Source organism: Bos mutus, chromosome 29, assembly GCF_027580195.1.
Source record: "Bos mutus isolate GX-2022 chromosome 29, NWIPB_WYAK_1.1, whole genome shotgun sequence".
Lineage (NCBI taxonomy): Eukaryota > Metazoa > Chordata > Mammalia > Artiodactyla > Bovidae > Bos > Bos mutus.
The window spans coordinates 8,172,568-8,195,464 of NC_091645.1; the positions used below are offsets into that span (position 1 = coordinate 8,172,568).

A 22,897-nucleotide genomic window follows, 5' to 3' on the forward strand; every position below is an offset into this window, starting at 1 on the left:
GGAAATGCCTTCCCGTCCCCTAACAGCTAATCAGCTTTAATTGTACCGTTTTGCAGCTAACTGCCCCCAGCCATGGCTCCTCTCTGCTGTTGCAGCTGATTGGTGGAGGAAGCAGGCCACAGCGTAAGCCTTCAGCCCAAAGCATGACGTAATGGTGGTGGAACAGAAACCTTTACTGTTACACGTGTGTGTGCTAATCCTTCCTTCCAGCAGTGACACTGCTCCAAGGAAACATGGCTCCGTGCATGTCATGGACCAAGCACGTAATCGCAGCGGCACAAGCACACCTGCTTTTCTCATAGGCTGATGGGCCCGGTGCTAACACAGAGGAGCAGTGGCTGAACCACTAAGGTAACTGGCTGTATTTGGAGAAGCAGAATAATTCCGTCTCCAATCAAATCAAGTCAACTCAGTCAAAAGTGTTAGTCACACAGTCGTGTTCACCTCTTTGCGACCCCATGGACTGTAGCCCGCCAGTCTCTTCTGTCCATGGAATTCTCTAGGTGAGAATACTGGAGTGGGTAGCCATTCTCTTCTCCAGGGAATCTTCCCAGCCCAGGGACTGAACCCAGGTCTCCCACATTGCAGGCGGATTCTTTACCATCTGAGCCACCAGGGAAGCTCAACTCAGTCAACAAACTGTTTAACCTGGCCACTCTCAGGAGCAGTTCAGAGCAAAGAGTGTGAACTTTAGAAACAAGTGGATCTGGGTTCCACTCCTGGTTCTTCCATCCACCTGCTGTGTGACCTTGCCTAACTACCTTTCTTTTATTTTATTTTATTTAACTTTACAATATTGCCATATATCAAAATGGATCTGCCACAGGTATACATGTGTTCCCCATCCTGAACCCTCCTCCCTCCCCATACCATCCCTCTGGGTAGTCCCAGTGCACCAGCCCCAAGCATCCAGTATCGTGCATCAAACCTGGACTGGCGACTTGTTTCATATATGATATTATACATATTTCAATGCCATTCTCCCAAATCATCCCACCCTCTCCCTCTCCTACAGAGTACAAAAGACTGTTCTATACATCACTGTCTCTTTTGCGGTCATTTATACAGGGTTCTTGTTACCATCTTTCTAAATTCCATATATATGCATTAGTATACTGTATTGGTGTTTTTCTTTCTGGCTTACTTCACTCTCTATAATAGGCTCCAGTTTCATCCACCTCATTAGAACTGATTCAAATGTATTCTTTTTAATGGCTGAGTAATACTCCATTGTGTATATGTGCCACAGCTTTCTTATCCGTTCATGTGCTGATGGACATCTAGGTTGCTTCCATGTCCTGGCTATTATAAACAGTGCTGCGATGAACATTGGGGTTCACGTGTCTCTTTCAATTCTGGTTTCCTCGGTGTGTATGCCCAGCAGTGGGATTGCTGGGTCATAAGGCAGTTCTATTTCCAGTTTTTTAAGGAATCTCCACACTGTTCTCCATAGTGGCTGTACTAGTTTGCATTCCCACCAACAGTGTAAGAAGGTTGCCTTTTCTCCACACCCTCTCCAGCATTCATTGCTTGTAGACTTTTGGATTGCAGCCATTCTGACTGGCGTGAAATGGTACCTCATAGTGGTTTTGATTTGCATTTCTCTGATAATGAGTGATGTTGAGCATCTAGCCTCAGTTTTCTAGTCCATAAAATGGGGATAACATCATAGGATTGTTAACTCAGGGTTGCAGTGGTGATTAAATGAGACGATCAGTACAAAGTGCGTGTCTCAGTGCCTGACCTAACCCAGTGGGTGCTCTTGTTATTGTTATTGGTGATGGTAGTTTTGTGCTTCCACCTGTATTAGCTGCTTCCAAGTGTCTAGTTCACACTACCCCGCGTTTGTTAATTAACTGATGCTCGAGAAACCAAGCAAGAAATGCCCTTCATGTGCTAAAATGTATGGCACTGACTCTAAGAGAGAGGGGAGAGCTGAATGAGGTAGGGTATCAGGAAGACCTCCTGGAGGAGGTGGCCTCGACTGGGGATTGGAAGATGGGAGAGGAGCGCGTCAGAGCATGCTGGACAGGGGTCCTAATGTGGACCAGAGTATGACAGGCAGAGTGAGCGTGCCTGCTGGGGGCGGAGGGCAGTTTGGCGTGGGGAGCGCATGGGGCTGCAGAGGCAGGAGCCTGGCCTGAGTCATCGGAGGCGCAATTATGCTGGATGTGGTGACGTCCCTTTAGGCCCCCTCTGCTGGACGAGCTCCCGACCACCCTCCAGGGCTTGTCTCCAGGATCGCTCCTGAACTCTCTTGTGTCACCCTGCCCCATGAACAGATAACAGTGGTAATAATGAGAATATGTGGTGTTCCCTGAGCACTTCCAGTGTGCCAGTACCCGTGCTGAGCATTTCACACGGGTATTTCAGTGAATCCCACCACACGTGACACGGCCCGCATCCCATTTCTTAGGTTGGAGAAGTGTCCTGCGCGAGGCGGAGGCCCCGGATCACCTGTACACGTTAATCCACGTGTCTTTGCTGGTCGACCCAGAAGCGCATTTCTTTTCAGGCTGCCTAACGGGGTACACCTTGGCACAAAGTAGGAACTCATAAATGTTTGAACAATGAATGAAAAGAGAGTGTCAAGTGTACAGCAGGACTCTGGAGCCAGAGGCAATAGGCAGATTGCCAAGAGGGGCAGGGAGCCCTCCTGTCGGGAAGGCTTAGTTTTTGAGGAGCCGGCCACTGGGAAGCCTGGGTCTCTGGACAGCAGGAGGCTGGGGCCGGGCCCGGCCTGACAGGCTCACTGCCTTCAAGCCACTTGATGGTGTGGGTGCTCAGTTGCTAAGTCATGTCCGACTCTTGTAACCATGGACTGTAGCCCACCAGGCTCCTCTGTCCGTGGGATTTTCCAGGCAAAATTACTGGAGTGGGTTGCCTTTCCCTTCTCCAGAGGATTTGATGCTGGAAGCAAATGTCTTATCTCCGGTGCCAGTCTCTGATGCCAATAAGTTTGTCCTGGGTTGAGCCCACAGGTGAAATTCAGCAGCTGGGCCAGAGATGGTCATTCAGGGAAGACGATGAGATAGGTAAGGTCAGGAGTGATGGTTGAAAGCTTAACCCTGCCGCAGCGTAGGCACCAACCAATCAAAACAGTCCCAGACCTTTGGTGCTAGAGCAGGATGTTGAAGCCACCCACTTTGCCAAACGTTAACCCATTGTTTGTTGATCTTGGGGAGGTTCCAAAGGTTCCCTGGGAGAAGCCAGAGCAGGTTGGGAGGGGCACCTGGCTGGGGGGAGTAGTCAGAGAAGTGGCTCTGTAGCAATTCAAATATTTCAAAAGAGTCACAACTGGCAGATTCCTACCGGAGTGTCGTAGCTGAACACCCCAAGGTCACTTTCTGCTAAGAGAATCAGCCATTTTTCAAAACCCCCTTGTCCTATTTTGAAGACTTTGTTAAAACTGGATGATATGGGGCTTCCCTGGTGGTCCAGTGGTTAAGAGTCTGCCTTGCGATGCAAGGGACACCAGTTAAATCCCTGGTCCAGGAAGATCCCATATGCCGCAAGCAACTAAACCCAAAAGCCAAGCCCACGTGCTGTGACTCCTGAAGCCTGTGCACCTGCAGCCACAAGAGAAGCCACCACAGTGAGAAGCCCAAGCACCGAACCGGAGACAGCCTGCATGCAGCAGTGAAGACCCAGCGCAGCCAAAATATCGAATAAAACAGTCTTTAACAACAACAACGAAAACTGGATAATATGACCCAACACTTTATTTGGCTAGGCATACAGAAACCATAAATTCTCAATGCAGTAAGAAGGATTAAGGACTGACCCCCCCCCACCACCACCACTATCAGCTTCTCCATGTTGTACAAACCTTACTCCTGCCTCAGGACTCCTGGTATACCTTAATATGGAATACCATATTCATTTCCATATTAACATGGAAATTATCCAGGCCAAGAGCCTGAGTGCTTTCTCCTATAGAGTTCTAATACTTTTCCCTTACACCCTAGTGAATCATCTTTGGCCTGTCCTATTTTGGAAGCCACAGTAAAGCTGAAGTACCTGCATTTCTTCTCTGCAAACTTGTAAATCTGAGGTTGCCTTAACATTAGTTTCAGGGTGAAAAGAAGCTTATAGAAGTATTTTTTTTTAATCCCTGAAATTACCAGTTGCTAAACAGTCATACTTTTTCCTGAAATACCAAAGAAGTTGGTGGCAGTCAGCCAAGAGAAACAGCCTGTAGAGAGACTCGAGCTGTTATTAAAAGCCAAGTGGTCATTAACAAAGATGATGTCATAATTAAATGTCCTGGCCTGCCTGGGATCCTGGGTCCAAGGAAAGACAATTCCATTCTTTACTAAACCAGTGAAGACTCACCTGCCTAATAGTGTTTAGTGAAAGTACGAGATGTTTCCTGCAAAAGGATCAGGGACCTCGGTGTCATACCAAGCTTGCAGAGGTGATGGCCAGCACAGGGAATTTGTGAACTGGTGATTTTGGGCTTTGATGAAGAAAACTGGGAATTTTATGTGCCCAGAGTGCTTTGCAAAATGCCATGAGTCATATTTTCAGAGCTGAGCCTATCCTAAGATAGGTTTTTTCTTACAGTTCCAGCAGTTCTGAGAGGAGGAACAATGCCTCAGGATTTTTATAAGCCGAGTCATCATTGCTCCTTTATAAAAATATAACCGCAGCCCAGAACTCGTAGTTTCAGAGATTCCCAAGTTACAAAACAAAAACGAAGAGGAATTGGGAATAGCCAAGGAATCTAACTTTTATTTACTTTTCCCTTCTATTTCTCTTTTTTTCCCACCCTTCCTTCACCAGCACCATCCCAACTCACATTTTCTGAGGTCCATCTCACCAAGGTCCTGGCAGGGTGTACATGATATAAGTGGCAAATGAATAGAGGCTCAGAAGGAGGAAACAGACATGTGGACACGAGGAGGGGGGGTGAATTGGGAGATTGGAACTGATGTATGAGCATTGCCATGTGTGAAACAGATGGCCAGTGGGAAGCTGCTATATAGCACAGGGAGCTCAGCTTGGTGTTCTGTGGTGACCTAGAAGGGTGGGATGGTGGTGGAGGGGGCAGGAGAGCCGTCCAAGAGGGAGAAGGTGTATGTACATATATAGCTGATTCACTTTATTGTACAGCAGAAGCTAACACAACATTGTGAAGTAACTACACCCCAATTAAAAAAAAAAAATGCAGCCTGTGATCCACTCTTGGTTCTGTCACTTACCTCTAGTCAAAGAAATCATCAGGAAAAAAGTTATCACACCGAATGGTTGTAAGATGCATCTTGGTTTAAGAAACAATACAATATGGGTCAATAGCTGTGCAACTTCAGGAGCATCAAATAACGTCTGGTGCTCAGTTGTGTCCTCTGGACAGTAGAGGGTACAAGACCTCCTCACAAGGTGATTATTAAGGATGGCGTGAGATTGGGTATTTATTAGTCCTTTTCTTAGAACTGATGATAGCATCAGCTAGGTGGGATAATCAGTATATGGACTTGAATCGCCCTGTCATTGTTAAATTCCCTGTAAAGGCTTGGTGGTAAAGAACCTGCCTGCCAATGCAGGAGACCTGTGTTCGATCCCTGAGTCAGGAAGATCCCCTGGAGAGGGAAACGGCAACCCACTCCAGTATTCTTGCCTGGAAAATCCCACGGACAGACGAGCCTGGTGGGCCACGGTCCGTGGGGTCACAAAAGAGTCGGACACAACTTCATGCCTAAACAAGAAGAGGCACTTGTACTCATTGCAGATGAGGCATTTTCCAGCTGGTGGAAGAATGGGAAGAGTTGGTGCTTCCTACCCATTCAAGCTCCTCCTCCCCAAGGAAATCTGGGGACGCTAGACACCCATAAGTGTCAATTAGTTTTTACTTATCACCTACACAGCCTTCGCTTCTACAAGGAACCTTCATCACCTGAGGCTCATTATGAAGAGAGGGCTTAACCCGCGTTGCCCCAGCGATCATCAGCCTTGACTACAGTGGGGGTCATCAGTTCAGTTCAGTTCAGTTCAGTCGCTCAGTTGTGTCCGACTCTTTGTGACCCCATGAGTCGCACAACGCCAGGCCTCCCTGTCCATCACCAACTCCCAGAGTTCACTCAAGCTCACGTCCATCGAGTCCGTGATGCCATCCAGCCATCTCATCCTCTGTCATCCCCTTCTCCTCCTGCCCCCAATCCCTCCCAGCATCAGAGTCTTTTCTAATGAGTCAACTCTTCACATGAGGTGGCCAAAGTCCTGGAGTTTCAGCTTTAGCATCATTCCTTCCAAAGAAATCCCAGGGCTGAACTCCTTCAGAATGGACTGGTTGGATCTCCTTGCAGTCCAAGGGACTCTCAAGAGTCTTCTCCAGCACCACAGTTCAAAAGCATCAATTCTTCAGTGCTCAGCCTTCTTCACAGTCCAACTCTCACATCCATACATGACCACAGGAAAAACCATAGCCTTGACTAGCAGTATTAATTAATGAATTAGTTAATTAAGGACTGTTCTCAGTCCCCTACACAATCCTCCCCGCTTGGGGATTCTGCTCCCTTCCTTGTTAATGTCTGCCACCCATGGAGCCACTCTGGGCTGACCCCTTCGGCCACTGCCAGGGTAAGAAGGTTGAGGGCGCCTACACTGTTTTCTAGGCAGTTCTAGGGCAGCCCTCATTCAGCAGAGCCACCCAGAGTTCTACATGGAAGAGGTGTCTTTTTTTTCCACAGGATGTTGCTCTTCATCACTTCAGGATAAAGGCAGGGAAGTTGGACTGCTCACATCCCCCAGTATCCCTTACGAGAACAGTTCCTGCAGCTTCTGCCAGCAGACACCATCTCCAGAGGGTTTAACCGGGCCAGGGAGCAGATTCCATGATGTCTTACTTATCCCTCGTGTCTCCCTGCCAGTGCCCAAACCAGAAAGGGCCATTCTGTGAAAAACACTGGTCAGACGATGAAAAGATAAGCCACAGACTGGAAGAAATATTTACAAAACACACATCTGATGCAGGACTTGTATCCAAAATATGCAAAGAATTCTTTTAAAACAGCTTTATTGAGTTACAATTCACATACCATACAATTCACTCATTTTACGGATACAGTTCAGTGGTTTTGGGAGATAATCTGGTTTTAACTTTTTAAGTTGTGGTCAAGTATATATATATATATATAAAACAAAATTTGGTTAAACCATTTTTAAGTATACAGTTAAGTGCCACTAAGTACATTCATAATGTTGTGCAACCATCATTACTATCCATTTCCAAAACTTTTTCATTGCCCTAAATAGAAACTCTGTTGCCATTAAGTAGTAACGCACCCACGGCTTCCCCACCACCCAGCCTTTAGTAATCTCTAATCTACTTTCTGTCATGATGAATTTGTCTATTCTAGATATTTCCTGTACGTGGATTCGTATAATATTTGTCCTCTTGTATCTGGCTTATTTCATTTAGCATAATGTTTTCAAGGTTCATCCATGAAGTAGCATGTATCGGAACTGCATTCCTTTTTATGTTTGAATAATTTTCATTGTATGTATACACATTTTGTTTATCCATTCATGTGTTGGTGGACACCTCTGTTGATTCCACCTTTTGGCTGTGGTGAATAATACTGCAGTGAACATCTGTTCAAGTCCTTGCTTTCAGTTTCTGGAATGGAATTTTTGGGGTCATATGGTAATTTTGTGCTTAGCTTTTCGAAGAAATTCGAAATCGTTTTCCCATAGAGGCTGCAACACTTTACATTCCTACCAGCAATGTACAAGAGTTTCAGTTTCTCCACATCTTCACCAACACTTGTTATTCACTTTATTTTTTTTTTCATTACAGCCATCCTAGTGGGTGTGAAATGATTATCTCAGTGTAGTTTTGATTTTATTTTCCCTGATGGCTAATGGGCTTCCCTATTAGCTCAGACAGTAAAGCATCCGCCTGCAATGCAGGAGGCCCCGGTTCGATCCCTGGGTCAGGAGAATACCCTGGAGGAGGGCAGGGCAAGCCATTCCAGTATCCTCGCCTGGAAAATCCCATGGACAGCAGAGCCTGGCGGGCTACAGTCCATGGGGTCACAAAGAGTCGGACATGACTGAGCGACTCACATACACACAATGACTAGTGATAGGCTTCCCGAGTGGCTCAGTTGTAAAGAATCCACCTGCCAATGCAGGAAACGTGGGTTCCTTCCCCGGTGGGGAAGAACCCTAGAGAAGGAAATGGCAACCCACTGTAGTATTCTTGCCTGGGAAATCCCATGGACAGAGGAGCCTGGCAGGCTGCAGTTTGTGGGGTTGCTTAGCAACTAAACAACCATGATTAATGATGCTGTATATTTTTTCATGTGCTATTGGCCATTTGTATATCTTCCTTGGAGAAATATCTGAGTCATTTGCCCATTTTTTACTTGGATTGCTTTTCCTTTTGTTGTGTGTTGTAGAAATTATAGATTCTGAATATTAAGCCATTATTAGACCTGTGATTTCCAAATATTTTCTCTCATTTTGTAGGCTGTCTTTTCCCTTCCTTGGCAGTTTTCCTTTATACACAAAAGTTTTTAGATGGAGTCAGTTTATCTAATTTTTTCTTTACTGCTGTTGCTTTGGTGCATATCTAAGAATCCATAGTCAAACCCAAGGTCATTAAGATTTACCCCTGTGTTTTCTGTAAGAGTTTTATGATATTAGTTCTTATATTTAGGCCATTGATCCATTTGAATTAATTTTTGTTTTGGTGTGAAGTAGGAATCCCCTTGAATTCTTCTGCACATGGCAATCCAGTTGTCCCAGCATCTGTTCTTGAAGACATTATTCTCTCTCCATCAAATGGAATTGGCATCCTTGTCGAAAACCAATTTTCGTAGATGTATGGATTTATTTCCAAATTCTTGATTCTTTTCTGTTGATCTGTGTGTACTTATGCCAATAGCACACTGTTTTGATTACTGTAGTTTATAAAAAATGGTTTTGGTTGCTCAGGGTGCCTTGCTACTTCATACGAACTTGAAAATTGACTTTCCTATTTCTGCAAAAGATGCCATTCAAATTTTGATAGGGATTGCATTAAAACTGAAGATCTAAGAGCTATTAAAACTAAACAATAAGAAAAAAAGAGTAAAAAAGGCAAGAAGTTTTTAACAATACCTCTCTAAGAAGCTGTACAGGTGAAAAATGAGCATATGAAAAAAAATTGTTCAACATCCTATGTCAATAGGGAGTTACAAATTCAAGCAATAATAACATACCACTACATACGGTGGGCTACATCCCATGGGGTCTCAAAGAGTCGGACACAACTGAGCGACTAACACACACACACACACATATCTATTACAAAGACTAAAATTTTTAAAACTGACAACACCGATTGCTGGAGAGGAGGTGGAACAACAGAAACTCATTCGTTGCTGGTAGGAGCGCAAAGTTTTGCAGCCACTTTAGAAAACAGTTTGGCAGTTTCTTAAAAAGCTAAATATAATCTTACCAGGCATGCTCAGTCGCTTCAGTCGTGTCTGACTCTTTGCAACCCCATGGACTTTAGCTCACCAGGCTCCTCTGTCTGTGGGATTCTCCAGGCAAGAATACTGGAGTGGATTGCCATGCCTTCCTCCAGGGGAATCTTCCCGACCCAGAGATTGAACTCCTGACTTTTTTGTCTCCTGCATTGGCAGGTGGGTTCTTTACCAGGAGAGCCACCTGGGAAGCCCCTCAAGGGATACAGAGCCAGCTAAAAGAGTTTTCAATGGCCAAAACTGGAACAGCTTGAGCAAAGAAAATAAGACAGTATTGGATTATAACCCAGAGCATAAAACAAATAGCCATGAGTTCATTCTAATATAAATAAATGACTGAACAAATAAGTAAGGGAGAAGAGACAAATCTCCTGTGTAGAAGTCCAAGCAAGGCGTAACTTCACAGTGGAGAGTCCTGGCAAGCACTTCTTCACCCACGTGATCTCGGTCAATAGCAACAATGATAAGTTGTGTTGGTCATATGTGCCTTGATCTGATGTGATAAAAATGGCACTTTACCTCTGTGGTCTTCCTCCTCAAAACCCATTAGCCCACTTCTGTCATGAGAGAAGCATGACACAAATTCCAGTGGAGGGAGAGTGTACAAGATACCTGACCAGTCCTCCTCAAGACACTCCAAGGTCATCAAAACCAAGGAGGGCCTGAGAAACTGTCAGAGCCAAAAGGAGCCTTAGGCGACCTGATGACTACATGGAATGTGGGGCCCTGGATGGGATCCTAAAAGAACAACGAAAAAAGAAAAAAAAACTAGGTGGAAAAAAAAACTAGGAAATCTGAATAAACCAGGGACTTTAATAATAATGTGTCATTGTTGATTCATTAATTCTAACAAATATACCAAAGGGATGGAAGATATTTACTAATAGGGCAAACTGGATGAGGAAATATAAGGGAACCCGGTACTGTCTTGTCAATTTTTCTATAAATCTAAAACTGTTCTGGGGACTTCCCTGTAGATCCAGTGGCAAAGACTCTATGCTCCCAATGCAGGGGCCCTGGGTTCAATCCCTGGTCGGGGAACTGAATCCCACACGCTGCAACTAAGATCCGGTGCAGCCAAATGAATAACAAAAGATGAATAAATGTTTAAAAAAAAAAAACTTCTAAAAATAAAATACATTTTCAAAAAGAAGTATAAACCAAAAAACCCTGGCAATATACACATTTTCCATGTTTTTTTAAGAGGAAGCTAGACTCCAGAAGAGCCAAGATGACTGACACAGGATGGCCTGGCTACTTAAAAGGCAGCAGTGGGCTCTGCGCCCAGGGCCCTCGCTGCTGAGTCTCAGTGCCTGTGGCTGGTCTGGGGATGGAACCGCCGCTGCTCCCGGGTTTCCTGCACACCCACTTATGGGCATGCGTTTCTTTCCTGTTCTCCCCAGGGCATGGCCTTTACACTTGAAGAGAGGCTGCAGCTCGGGATCCACGGCCTCATCCCCCCCTGCTTCCTGAGCCAGGACGTCCAGCTCCTCCGGGTCATGAGATACTACGAGCGACAGCAGAGTGACCTGGACAAGTGAGTGCCGGACGTCTGTTCTCTCACCCAGCGCCGGGCTCAGCTCTGGTCCTCAGATGGTTTTCTGGACACTCTCTAGCTAGGAAAGGCCGACAGCCCCGAGAGAGCCCAGACCCAGCCTTGCCTTCTACAGGGTGATGGTCTCCCTGAGGGACAGGGCTTGTTGTGATCGAGCCATGGTCCGTGTGTCCTGGGAGGACTGAGAAGTTTGCCTGAACTCCAACAAGGGGGATCTGGTTGGGCCTTCCAGAAGTGATGAAATCAGAGTCAGCCCAGGAAGCACCAATAGTACCAATGGACTTCAGCATTCAGCAGTGGGGTTCCCGGGAGGATTTCACTCAATGGGAAGGAGGGGAGCAAAAATGTGGGCCTATACGCAAAGAGTCAGACACAACTGAGCACGCACACACATAGAGAACTGTGGACACAGCAGGGGAAGGGGAGGGCGGGACAAATTGAGAGAGTAGCACTGAAACATCCATTACCATACGTAAAATAGATAGCCAGTGGGAAGAGCTCAACCCAGTGCCCTGTGGCAACCTAGAGGCGTGGGATGGGGCTGGGGGTGGGAGGGAGGTTTGAGGGGGAGAAAACATGTGTGTACTTCTGGCTGATTCACGCCGTACGGCAGAAACCAACACAACATTGTAAAGCAATTATCCTCCAAGTGAAAAAAAAATTTTAATCTATAGGAAAAAATACAGGGACAGATGGGTTAAGGAAGCGGTGCATGGCCCAGGTTCCTGAAATATAAGGAACGTGGTGGAGCAGAAGGGAAATGGACAGGGTCACCTTGGGCGGACCTGGGATGCCATCCGTTGGAGGTTTAGGGAGAGCCCCGCCTCCCCTCCGGTTTCTCCCGTGGGGATGTTGACAAGAAGAGTCAGTGGTGTTCACAGGGTCAGCTTTACCCGTCTTACTAAAGAAGGTAGTGACCTGGCAGGTCTCATGGCTGTGAACTTTGGCACAGCCAGGATTTGAACGCAGACAGTTAGCTCCAGAGTCTGTGCTTTGAACCTCTCTGCTACACCATAGCTAAGAGGTATTGAAGCTTAGTGGCTACAAAACTATCCTGAGTTCAGATCCTCATTCTATCACTTAAGAGCAAAAGTTCCTTAGTCCAAAATGAAATTCACCTTCCTAAAGATATTAAACCCTAAAAATCGAAGTCCAGAATCCTCCCCTTTCCAGTTCTTTCCAGCGAGATGGGCCTCACCCACATGCCTGGGAAGACCTGGGGGCAGTGGATGTGCCTGATCCTGTGAGCTCGAGGGGGCTTGCTCCTGAGGACCTCTCTGACCCATTCATTACGGGAGCCCCTCCTTCCAGCAGGTGCTTAGGGAGAAAGGCTAAGGAGGCTCCCCAGCTTATGGGTAAAGACAGTGGTGTGCTGCTAAGTGCTTAAGGAGCAGTTCTGGGGCCAGGGGGTGAGGATTTAAAGCATTTGCCAATTTCATGATGCAGATACTCCCGCCAAGGTCAATTTCAGCTTATCAACTTGACATCACTGAATGCGGAATTGAGAAGAGATGTGTACTAGTGGGTGCTTAGTAAGGGAATCATTACACTCATAATGAGCTAAGATCCTGACTATTCTAAGCATAAATCCCCCTTTCCTGAAAGTGCCTTCTAGAGCATAGTAACGGACTAGTGCCTTTGGTGAGGAAGAAGAGGCTGAAGCCCCAAGAAGTCACAAGACTTCCTCAAGGTCACACAGCTCGTGAACAGCAGAGCTGAGATTCACACCCAGGAACCTGACGCCTCGCCAGGGGATCATTCCCCTGCCAGATCATTTTTGTCACCCCACTCCATGCCAGGGCCTCACGCGCCCTCATTATCTCTCCAAAACTTAAAGGTTGTGATATCAGCTGCCACTTAAACCTCATTGGGCTACCGCAGTGGCTTGGCTGTAAAGAAACCACCACCAGCGCAGGAGCTGCAGGAGATGTGAGTTCAGTCCCTGGGTCAGAATGATACCCTGGAGGAGGGCATGGCAACCCACTCCAGTATTCTTGTCTGGAGAATCCCATGGACAGAGGAGCCTGGTGGGCTACAGTCCATGCGGTCGCAAAGACTCAGACACGACTGAGCAACGAACACTTTCAATTTCACACCCTACTGGGAATTTCAGTCCCTAAGTTTTTTTCTCCCAGACTGTTCTGTGTGAAGTGTGAATGAAAGGCCCTTTTCCTGGCTTACTGATTCCAGGCCTCAGGAAGTAGGCATGTTTGCAACATGCTTCCTGAGATCACTTGGTGCTCAAACACTTGTGAACTCTACTTGTGACAGGAACCAGGCCTGTGTGACAGGAAGGACCAGTTCATATACCACCGGTCCGCCTAGCATTTTTCCCAACCTCCCCCAGCCCCAGAATGCTGTTATTCTGCTGTTGTTCATTACTGTCCACATAACTATAACCTAACTAGCCATCTTGCATCATGGCTGAGAGCACAGATTCTGGAGTTATATTGCATAGGTTCAGATCTCTTGGTGAATTATTTCATTTCTCTGTGGCTTGATTGTCTCTAAAATGGCCAGATAGCAATTATATCCCAATAAAAAACATAAAATAAAATGACCAAAATTATATTACCCACCTTACAAGTCATTGGGGCCTTCCCTGGTGGCTCAGACAGTAAAGAATCCCCGTGCAATATAGGAAACATGGGTTCGATCCCTGGGTCCAGAAGATCCCCTGGAGAAGGTAATAGCAACCCACTCCAGAATTCTTGCCAGGAGAATTCCATAAACAGAAGAGCCTGGCAGGCTACAGTCCATGGGGTCGCAAAGAGTTGGACATGACTGAGCAACTAAGCACACATACAAGTCATTGGGAGGCATGTTCCCCATGTCAAATCCGTTAATGAAACTGTTGGGAATGGCACCTACATCGTGTAATAATAAGGGCCATTGTTGTTGTTGTTGTTAGTCACTCAGTCGTGTCCGGCTCTGGGTGACCCCATGGACGCCGTAATGCAGGTCATATTCCCCACATTTCCTAGATGATGAGACTCATGCTCAGAGGGGATGGTGATTTGCCCGTGAAGGTGCCCAGGGAGCCCTGGGTTTCCACGTCGAGGGCCGTCCGTGCTGCCATGTGGGGTGTTCATGTCATCAGCTTGGTTCTTGCCTCTTCTCCCAAGGTACATCATCCTCATGACGCTCCAGGACCGGAACGAGAAGCTTTTCTACCGCGTGCTGACCTCAGACGTGGAGAAGTTCCTGCCCATCGTGTACACGCCCACCGTGGGGCTGGCCTGCCAGCACTATGGCCTGACCTTCCGCAGACCCCGGTGAGCGGCCTGGGGCCAGGGCTCGGGGAGGGGCCGTCTCCTGGCCGGGTTCAGTCTTCTCTCTGGCCTTGCTTGCTGGGACCCTGGAGGGGCTTCCTGGGAAGAAGCAGCCCAGCATGACATTTGTTTTGAGCTTTTGCTCTGGGAAATGAGCCCATGTGCAGAGAGGTGATCTGAGACAGTGTCTAGCAAGGGGACCTCGGAGCCTCTCCACCTCCAAATAAGAAACACCCAACATGTTGTTCAGAGTTGGCCCGGGAGGTATTTCAGCTTGTTTTCCTCTCCTTTATCTACCCACCACCTCCTTCCCTCTCCCCCTCCAACCCCACTTTCCCAGTCATCTCCAAAGTGCAGACAGCTCTCCTGCTAATTCGGGTCAATGAATAATGGAGTGCTGGATACCGGAGACTGAATTCTTTTGCTGATTCAAAGAAGCAGCATTCCTTTATTTGGGCTCAACCCAGATTCCACTCAAAATGTCGCTTTATTCGGCAAAAATCTGGCACGCCATTTTCTTTCCGAGCCAAAGAATTTGGGGGCAGTTTTCTAAAGAGATCACCTGTTTGTCTTTTTCATGGTGAGTTCAGCATATATATTTTTAAAAAATGAAAAAGGAAAAATGGAAGGATTTTCACAAAGTGCTCAGTGCAAGGTAATTGTCAACACGTAGTTCTAGCACTGATGATTAAAGAGCTCCTGAGTTTATTATGTGTCGTGGGACATTGTTTCAGCCTGTGTTAGAATACTGTGCACAGATGTGTAATTTACATTTACATAGAATTTATAAATCTGTGTTATAAATCATGCACTGTGTCAGGAACATGTCATCATGGATCTAGAACATCTTTCATTAATTTGGATAAGCAGTATTCCAGTTCTGAAGCCAGCATTTGGAATGAGCACTGCAGGCCCAGGGAGTTCCCGGTGTTACCCTTGGTAAAGGGCAGCGTGTCCCACTTCCTGTGGGTGGGCATGTCCACGTGCTGCAGCATATTTGACCTCATCACGCAGAGCAGCTGTGTTTCTGCCATCCTGGGGGCAGGGGACAGTGTGCCCAAACTCCAGAGCTGATCTGGTCTTCAGCCTGTCTCTTTCAACGGGAAAGAGAGTCATCTCTGAAACCAATACTGACCGAGACCTTGGGAGCTGATGGCACGTTTCTGAAGGATGCAGGACCCTGTTTACTACCTCCCGGTTCCTTGCAGAGCCTCCCTCCTCACACAGCTTGTGTGCTGTGCTCTGTGTGTTCAGTCGTTTCTGACTCTTTGCAACCCCATGGTCTGTAACCCACCAGGCTCCTCTGTCATGGGATTTCCCAGGCCAGAATACTGGAGTGGGTGGCCATTGCCTACTCCAGGGGATCTTCCCGGCCCAGGGATCGAACTTGCATCTCTCACATCTCCTGCATTAGCTTTAACACTGCACCAGTGTCATGGCCCTCCTCTGCAGCTATCAGCAGCTGCCTGAGGCTTAAAGAAACAAGGGCCAACATTTTAACAAAACTGAGCCTAGCACAGCCCAGCTCGTCCTCAGAAATCCCGAGTTCTGGCTACCCTGGTCTAGTCTCCTTCCCCAAGCATGTCTGGCATTCTCTGCAAGCCTTTGCCCATGCCATCCACTCTGCCTCAGATTCCTGCCCTCTCTCCTTTCCTTGTTCTCTACCCAGCAAAACTCAGGTTATCCCCATCTTCCAAGAGTCAGCTTCTTTGATCTGATCAGAGAAACCCTCCCTGATCTGCCCCAGTCTAAACTCTTCTCAGCCTCCACGCCTCCCCTCAACCCCAGTGCATGACACATATTTCTATTCCATAGTTTTATTTTTGGTGCTTTATATTTTTAATTATTTGTGTACCAGCCTCCTCTGTTGTATAGTAACTAAGTCATGACTGACTCTTTTGAGACCCCATGGACTATAGCCTACCGGGCTCCTCTGTCCATGGGATTCTCTGGGTAAGAATACTGGAGTGGGTTGCCATGTCCTTCTCCAGAGGATCTTCCCAACTCAGGGGTCAAACTGCATCTCCTGCATTGGCAGGTGGGTTCTTTACCACTGAGTCATCTGATAAGCCACCAACCTCCTGTACTGGGACACAAGTTTCTAGAGGGAGCTGGAAACGCATCAGATCCATTGGGCAAGTAATTGACACTCTGATGGGACAGTGTCGCCTACTGAGTGAGAAAAAGAGCTAGGTCTCCACAATGAGCTCTGTGGTTTCGTCTCCCTGATGCTTAGGCAAGTTTCTTAACCTCTCTCGGCCTTAACGTCCACATTTATCAACCAAAGGCAATAAGGCTCCCTACCTGAAATAATCGTTGTGAAGGTGAAATGTGATAACGTGGCCGGGTCCTGGCATCTGTGCTGTTTCCTTCAGCAACTACCGTAGGAGGAAGGCAGGACTGATATATGCAGAGTTATGTTACACGTCTGTATTTTTCAATGTTGGTGAAGAAAATTGAGTCATCAAACATATAATGAACTAATGTGTAATTACAGACAAGATCTGGCTCTTCCAGATTCACTGTTTCCTGAAAAGATCCTTTAACCCTTAAGCATTGCAGCTGAGATTGTACAGAAACACACAGCCACCCCACTCCCCACTCCCACTACCAGGCTGACTGGAAGCCCTTCTCCCCAGGCTGTAATGGACTAGACTGTGAATTCAGCTGTTGGCTTCAGATAAACTAGTATCAGACTAGTGATGCTTTTGAGCTGTGCTGCTAGAGAAGACTCTTGAGAGTCCCTTGGACTGCAAGGAGATCCCCAGTCCATCCTAAAGGAAATCAACCCTGAATATTCATTGGGAGGACTGATGCTGAAGCTGAAGCTCCAATAGTTTGGGCACCTGGTCTGAAGAGTCAACTCATTGGAAAAGACCCTGATGCTGGGAAAGATTGAAGGCAGGAGGAGAAGGGGGCAACAGAGGATGAGATGGTTGGATGACATCACCAACTCAATGGACATGAGTTTGAGCAAGCTCCAGGAGGTGGTGATGGACAGAGAAGCCTGGTGTGCAGCAGTCCATGGGGTCGCAAAGAGTCAGACTCGACTTAGCAACTGAGAAAACAAGCAAACTGGTGATGGTAGTGGAGAAGGAAATGGCAACCCACTCTAGTATTCCTGCCTGGAGAATTCCATGGACAGAGGAGCCTGGTGGGCTACAGTCCATGGGGTTGCAAAGAGTCGGACACGACTGAGCAACCAACACACACACACACACACACACACACACACACACGGTGATAGTAGAGTTTTCCTCCAGGGTCCACTCCAGAATCCAGAAGTTTGAATTAATGAGCATTTTTGAAGCTGCTGGGCATCATGGTACAAGCTGTGAAGTTACCTCCAAAGATCAAAATACAGTTCTTGACCTAAAGCTATAAGTTGAATATGATAAAAGTTAAACAGCAACAAGAGATTTAATAGGGACAAAGGATTACAGGAGTGAAAGGGAGAGGAAATTTGTTTTCCTTGAGGGCAGCAGGAATGCTTCACAGGAGGGATGACATTTGAGCTGGTCCTTGAAGGATGAATAGGAATTCCATGTGTGCAGAACAAGGGAAGGGCATTCCAGGAAAGGGCTTGGTTTTATCAGCTCTGTAGACAGCAGGGCAGTCAGCTCACTCAGGTATCTCCCCATCTCCTTTGCCTGGCATGGAGGGCCTTTACATCCATTGGCTGATAATAGATCTTCCCCAAGTGCTGGAAGGTTCATCTGGAAATGGTGTTGTTCATTTCACAAATGAGCAAACTGAGGTGGCACAGGAAGGGAACTTGTCTGAGATCACAATTCTCAAGCAATTTGTAAAGTGAGAGTTCTGACTGTGGGAACTGGGGAAAGCCACACCAAGGAGATGACATTTGAGCTGGGCCTGAAAGATGAGTGCGAAGAACTGAGACAGAATGTCTTTGTCTACAGTGACTCAAGCATGCCCACCTCCCCCTGGAAAGAATGTAAGGCCTCTGAGACCTCACGGTGGGTGAAACAGCAGACTAGAGGGGCGGGGTAGGAGAATTGATCAGTGGTTCTACCTAAAACATGGTCTCCTTCTCACCATGCAAGGGGGTTGGCTTAACAGGGAGCTGTTTCACGCTCAGGTCCAGGCCTCACCGGTGGTTCTCCAGTGCGTTAGTGATGGAAAGGATCATAACAGCAGAGTGGGGGTTCATGTGGGTGGAAACCGCTTGAGCCCAGGAGCCAGGGCAGCCTCAGTTGGGTATAGGGAGGGTGCTGCCGAAGGTGGACATGTAGCATGGAAAACAGATGTGTGACAGTCCCGGCAGGAGACTGGCAGTTGAACTAGAACCAGGAGAAAAGTATTATCGTAATACCTGCTGGCTAAAGGCCAGGCACTATCCTAAGATCTTTACATAGATTGTTGTTCAGTCGCTAAGTGGTGTCTGACTCTGTGACCCCATGGACTGCAGCACGCCAGGCTTCCCTGTCCTTCCCCATCTCCCAGAGTTTGCTTAAACTCATGTCCATTGAGCCAATGATCTATCTAACCATCTCATCCTCTGCTGCCCCCTTTTTTTGCCTTCTATGTTTCCCAGCATCAGGGTCTCACTGGAGTGAGTAGGCTGCTCACATCAGGTGGCCGAAGTATTGGAGCTTCAGCTTCAGCATCAGTCCTTCCAGTGAATATTCAGGGTTGATTTCCTTTAGGATGGACTGGTTTGATCTTCTTGCAGTCTATAGATAAACTCATCTAATTATCACAGCTCCCCTAAGAAATAGACACTGTTATCAGCCTATTTGTAGACGGGGAAACTGAGGCACAGAGAAAACTTGCCCAGAGTCACACAGCTCATAACCAGCAAAGCCAAGACTCGGACCCACACAGTCTGAACCAGAGTGTGGAGAGGTAAGCAGCACATCACGACGCTTGCTGTAGTTTGGGGCTGTGCACGTTAGGTGGGTATTCAGGAAGGGGTGTTCTTGCCACTCCTGGAACATGATTGTCTGGGGGTCTCAATTGGGGGTTGCTGTATTCGTTTCCAGAGCCTCTCCTGGGAGGGCACGATCCCCTCATCCAGGGCTGAGGCAGACACAGGCAGAGTGAGCCGGCGCCGTGGGTTTGTCAGTGACTAATTGGCACTTGCCATCTACCCCTGTACCTCTACAAGGATTGAGTCTTGTGCCGCTGCAGCTGCTGACCTTCAGTACACCCTGAAAGGAGTTCAGGGTGGAAAGCAGAAATGAGGTGCTCTGTGCTCAGGGGGGAAAACGCAGGACAGGTCTTCAGGTCGCCTTTAGATATTTTTCAGGATCGGACTTTATGAGCCCAATTCCTCTATCTCTCCCCATCTAGAAAAGCACTAAAATCCATGGTGACGACTGTTCCTCGTGACTAGCTAAGGCTTCCTGAGACTAGTAGAAATCTTCTGGAAAATATGTGCTTGATTGCATGTATTCCCCCTCTTCACCAAAAATCACATACTGACCTTTCCCTCCTGCCTCTTTGGAGCAGTTTCTCAGGGCTATCTGAGGTGCTATCTCCTGGGCTGCAGTCCTTACTTTGCCCCCAATAAAATTTAACTCACAATTCTCACATTGTGCATTTTTTAAAGTCAACAGATTCATCCCGCACACTCTGGGTACAGATTTCCTGCAAATGCTTTGCAGAACCTTTCCTCAGATGATAACCCAGTCAAGCTACCTGACTTGTGACCTTCTGAGCAGCTGCTCCAGGCGTCCATCTGGCCTTTTTCCAGGTGTTGACTGCATCCCTGTCTCCCTACTAAGGGAGAGTCTGGGCTCCACCCCAGCCCTGAGTGTCCTCTGAGCCTGGCTAGGCAGGGCTTCGCAGATTAGCGTCCAACAGGAGGCCAGCCCGAGGGCAGGAGGGAGAGAGCCAGCGCCTCGTCATTTCTGAAATGATAAACGTTCCTGTCAGTCCTCTGTGAAAAGACCTCCCCCCCACTCCACCACCACCCCCAAAGCTAATTAGATCCAGCTGAGGCTAAAATGGGCTGCCCTGGGGTCCAGCGGTAAAGAATCCACCTGCCAACACAGGAGTTATAAGAGACGTGGGTTCGATCCCTGGGTCAGGAAGATCCCCTGGAGAAGGGAATGGCAGCCCACTCCAGTATTCTTGCCTGGAGAATCCCATGGACAAAGGAGCCTGGTGGTCTCAGTCTGAAGCAACTGAGCATGCATGAGGCTGAAATTATCGCTCTGACATCCCTGGGGCTCTGCATCACCTCAGAACCCCTAGGGAGATGCCCGAGTATCTCAAGGACACCTGAGTACCCCGGGCAGGTGAGACACAGCAGAAGGATCTGGGCTCCGTGGAGCCTCCTCTGCCCCTTCCTGCTTCTCCCCTGTACACGCTCTGCTTGTGCCTCCGTGGGCCGTGGGTCCTGGCTAGCTTGGCCTGAAGGTCTTCAGTGTGTGACTCAGAAGAAGTAAAAGCCAAGCGGAGGGGAGGCGCGAGGAATACAGCTGAACCCCACAGCGAGTGTGGCGAGGAAGCCAGCATGGCGTGGGTAGCTGTCCGATGTCAGCAAAGATTCTCCTTTCAGGAGGCCGCCTCCCCCTCCTAGTCCTCCGTGAGCTCCAAGTGAGGTGCACGCGTGCACACACACACACACACATACACACACACCTCTAGACCTAGCGCTTCCCCCCTCCCTGTGGGATCTCACCTGCATGGGTGGCAAGGGCTGGGTTGCAGGTAGTTTAAGGAGCATAGCCTTTGAAACCAGGCAGACTTGACCTTGAACCCCAGTTCCAAAAAATGACTTTCGACAAGTAACTGAGCACCCTGTCAGCCTCCTCGTGTGAAATGGGAGTAACGCCTGTGCGCATGGCCGTTTGTGAGGACTTGGCGCAATGCCACGTGAGAAGTGTCCTTGTATGTGCTTGGCTGTGATACGCGTGGCCCCCCAGCCCCTCCCCGCCCCAGCCGATCCTCTGACTCAGTCACCCCACCCCAGAGTCTCAACTGCTGACTTCTGAGAGCGTCTCAGGCCTCCAAAGTGCCACCCATGCTGACCTTGTGAAGTCAAAGTTGCTCAGTCGTGTCTGACCCTTTGCAACCTCATGGACTGTAGCCCACCAGGCTCCTCTGTCCATGGGATTCTCCAGGCAAGAATACTGGAAGGGGTTGCCATGCCCTTCTCCCAGCAGATCTTCCCCACCCAGGGCTTGAGCCTGTGTCTTCTTCATTGGCAGGCAGATTCTTCAACATCTGAGCCACCAGTGACCTTAGTGATCTGTATTTGTGCCTAACTAGCATGGATTCATCAGCAGACACTCGTGCAGAGTTAGTAAGTTGAGAGTAGGAAGTAGGACTTGGTTTCCCCCGTCGAACCTCAGGGAAGATCCCTGAGGACAAGTTCACGTTTGGACAGAGCCAGCAGCCCTGGCCCTGTGCCAGGCTCTCTTCTTTTTTAATCTGAAGACAGATGCGCTTCTGCACCCAGTCCACTAACAAGTACACGGGGTATTAACAGCTACCATTTGCTGAGTGCTCACAGGCTCCTGGCAAGCCTGGCTTAGGTGCTTCGTGTACTTATCCCTGAGCCCTACAGCAGCCCCGCAGGGTGCTTGTTTCTCAGATGAGAACTAGCTTGTCTAAGACCTCACAGCCGCCCTATAACCACACCCTGTTCGTTCCTGCGTTCGTAGTCCAGCTGCTGTGGCCCCGGTAAACACGACCCCTCACAGGCAAGCACATTCTTAAGGGACACACGTGAGGGACACACACTCACAACACCTGGAGGGCAGGATCCCACGGTGGTCAGAGCCCCAGCTGGAGCCCTGAGGGGGTGGGTCAGCTCCCCGGGTAATGGCTGTGTCACCTCGGAGCCCAGCTGCTCTCTGTCCCTGGGCCTGGATCACAGGAGCTGCCCACCGCGCGGGGCTGCGCTGAAGGTCAGGCGAGCTGACTGTGTGAGAACATGCTTTATCCGCTGGAGAGCTGCTCACAAGCTTGAGGGGGATTTATTTTCTCATTTCTTCTCCGTCCCCAACCCACCTGAAAGGATGAGGTTAAAGCTCATGCTCACACCCGTGGGTTTCCTGCCTCCCTCTCTCAATGCCTGGGGAGCCCTTGCCTCATATTTTTCTCTTTGTACACCACATGCTAAGTAGCTTTACTCGTGTCCGACTCTTTGCAACCCCATGGACTGTGGCCCACCAGGCTCCTCTGTCCATGGGATTCTCCAGGCAAGAGTACTGGAGTGGGTTGCCATTTCCTCCTCTGGGGCATCTTCCCAGCCCAGAGGTCGAACCCACGTCTCCTGCGACTCCTGCATTGCAGGCGAATTCTTTACCATCAGCACTTAGGATCTTTTCATCTTCAGCCACCTACACACACACACATACACACACACATACACGCACACACACACACTCCCAGCATAATTGGGAGGCAGGCAGAAAGCAAGGATTCGTCTCCTCAGACCAGCTGCCTCCTCCCTGTTCTCAGGGCACCAGCGCTGACTCCTCTGCCAGAGCCCACTCCACGGCCAGTCCTGCCCAGGTCCCTCTGCCAGGCTGTTTCAGCTGTGCGGCTGGAAAGGCTCCCGAGTGCAGAGTTAGCCCAGGTCAGCAGCTGGTCCGCTTCCTGTCCCATCTGGCCCTTTTAGT

The 22,897-nt window shown here is 48.4% G+C and overlaps 1 protein-coding gene across 5 annotated transcripts in view; it reads left to right on the forward strand.

Annotated features, from left to right (window-relative positions):
- ME3 (malic enzyme 3) overlaps nucleotides 1-22,897 on the forward strand; it is a 219,955-nt gene that overhangs the window by 91,959 nt on the left and 105,099 nt on the right. For all 5 annotated transcript variants that reach the window (XM_070364986.1, XM_070364987.1, XM_005903464.2 and 2 more), the window contains 2 exons: nucleotides 10,877-11,010; nucleotides 14,154-14,303. In XM_070364986.1, the coding sequence (XP_070221087.1) occupies nucleotides 10,877-11,010; nucleotides 14,154-14,303 (284 nt within the window). The remainder of the gene's footprint in view (nucleotides 1-10,876; nucleotides 11,011-14,153; nucleotides 14,304-22,897) is intronic.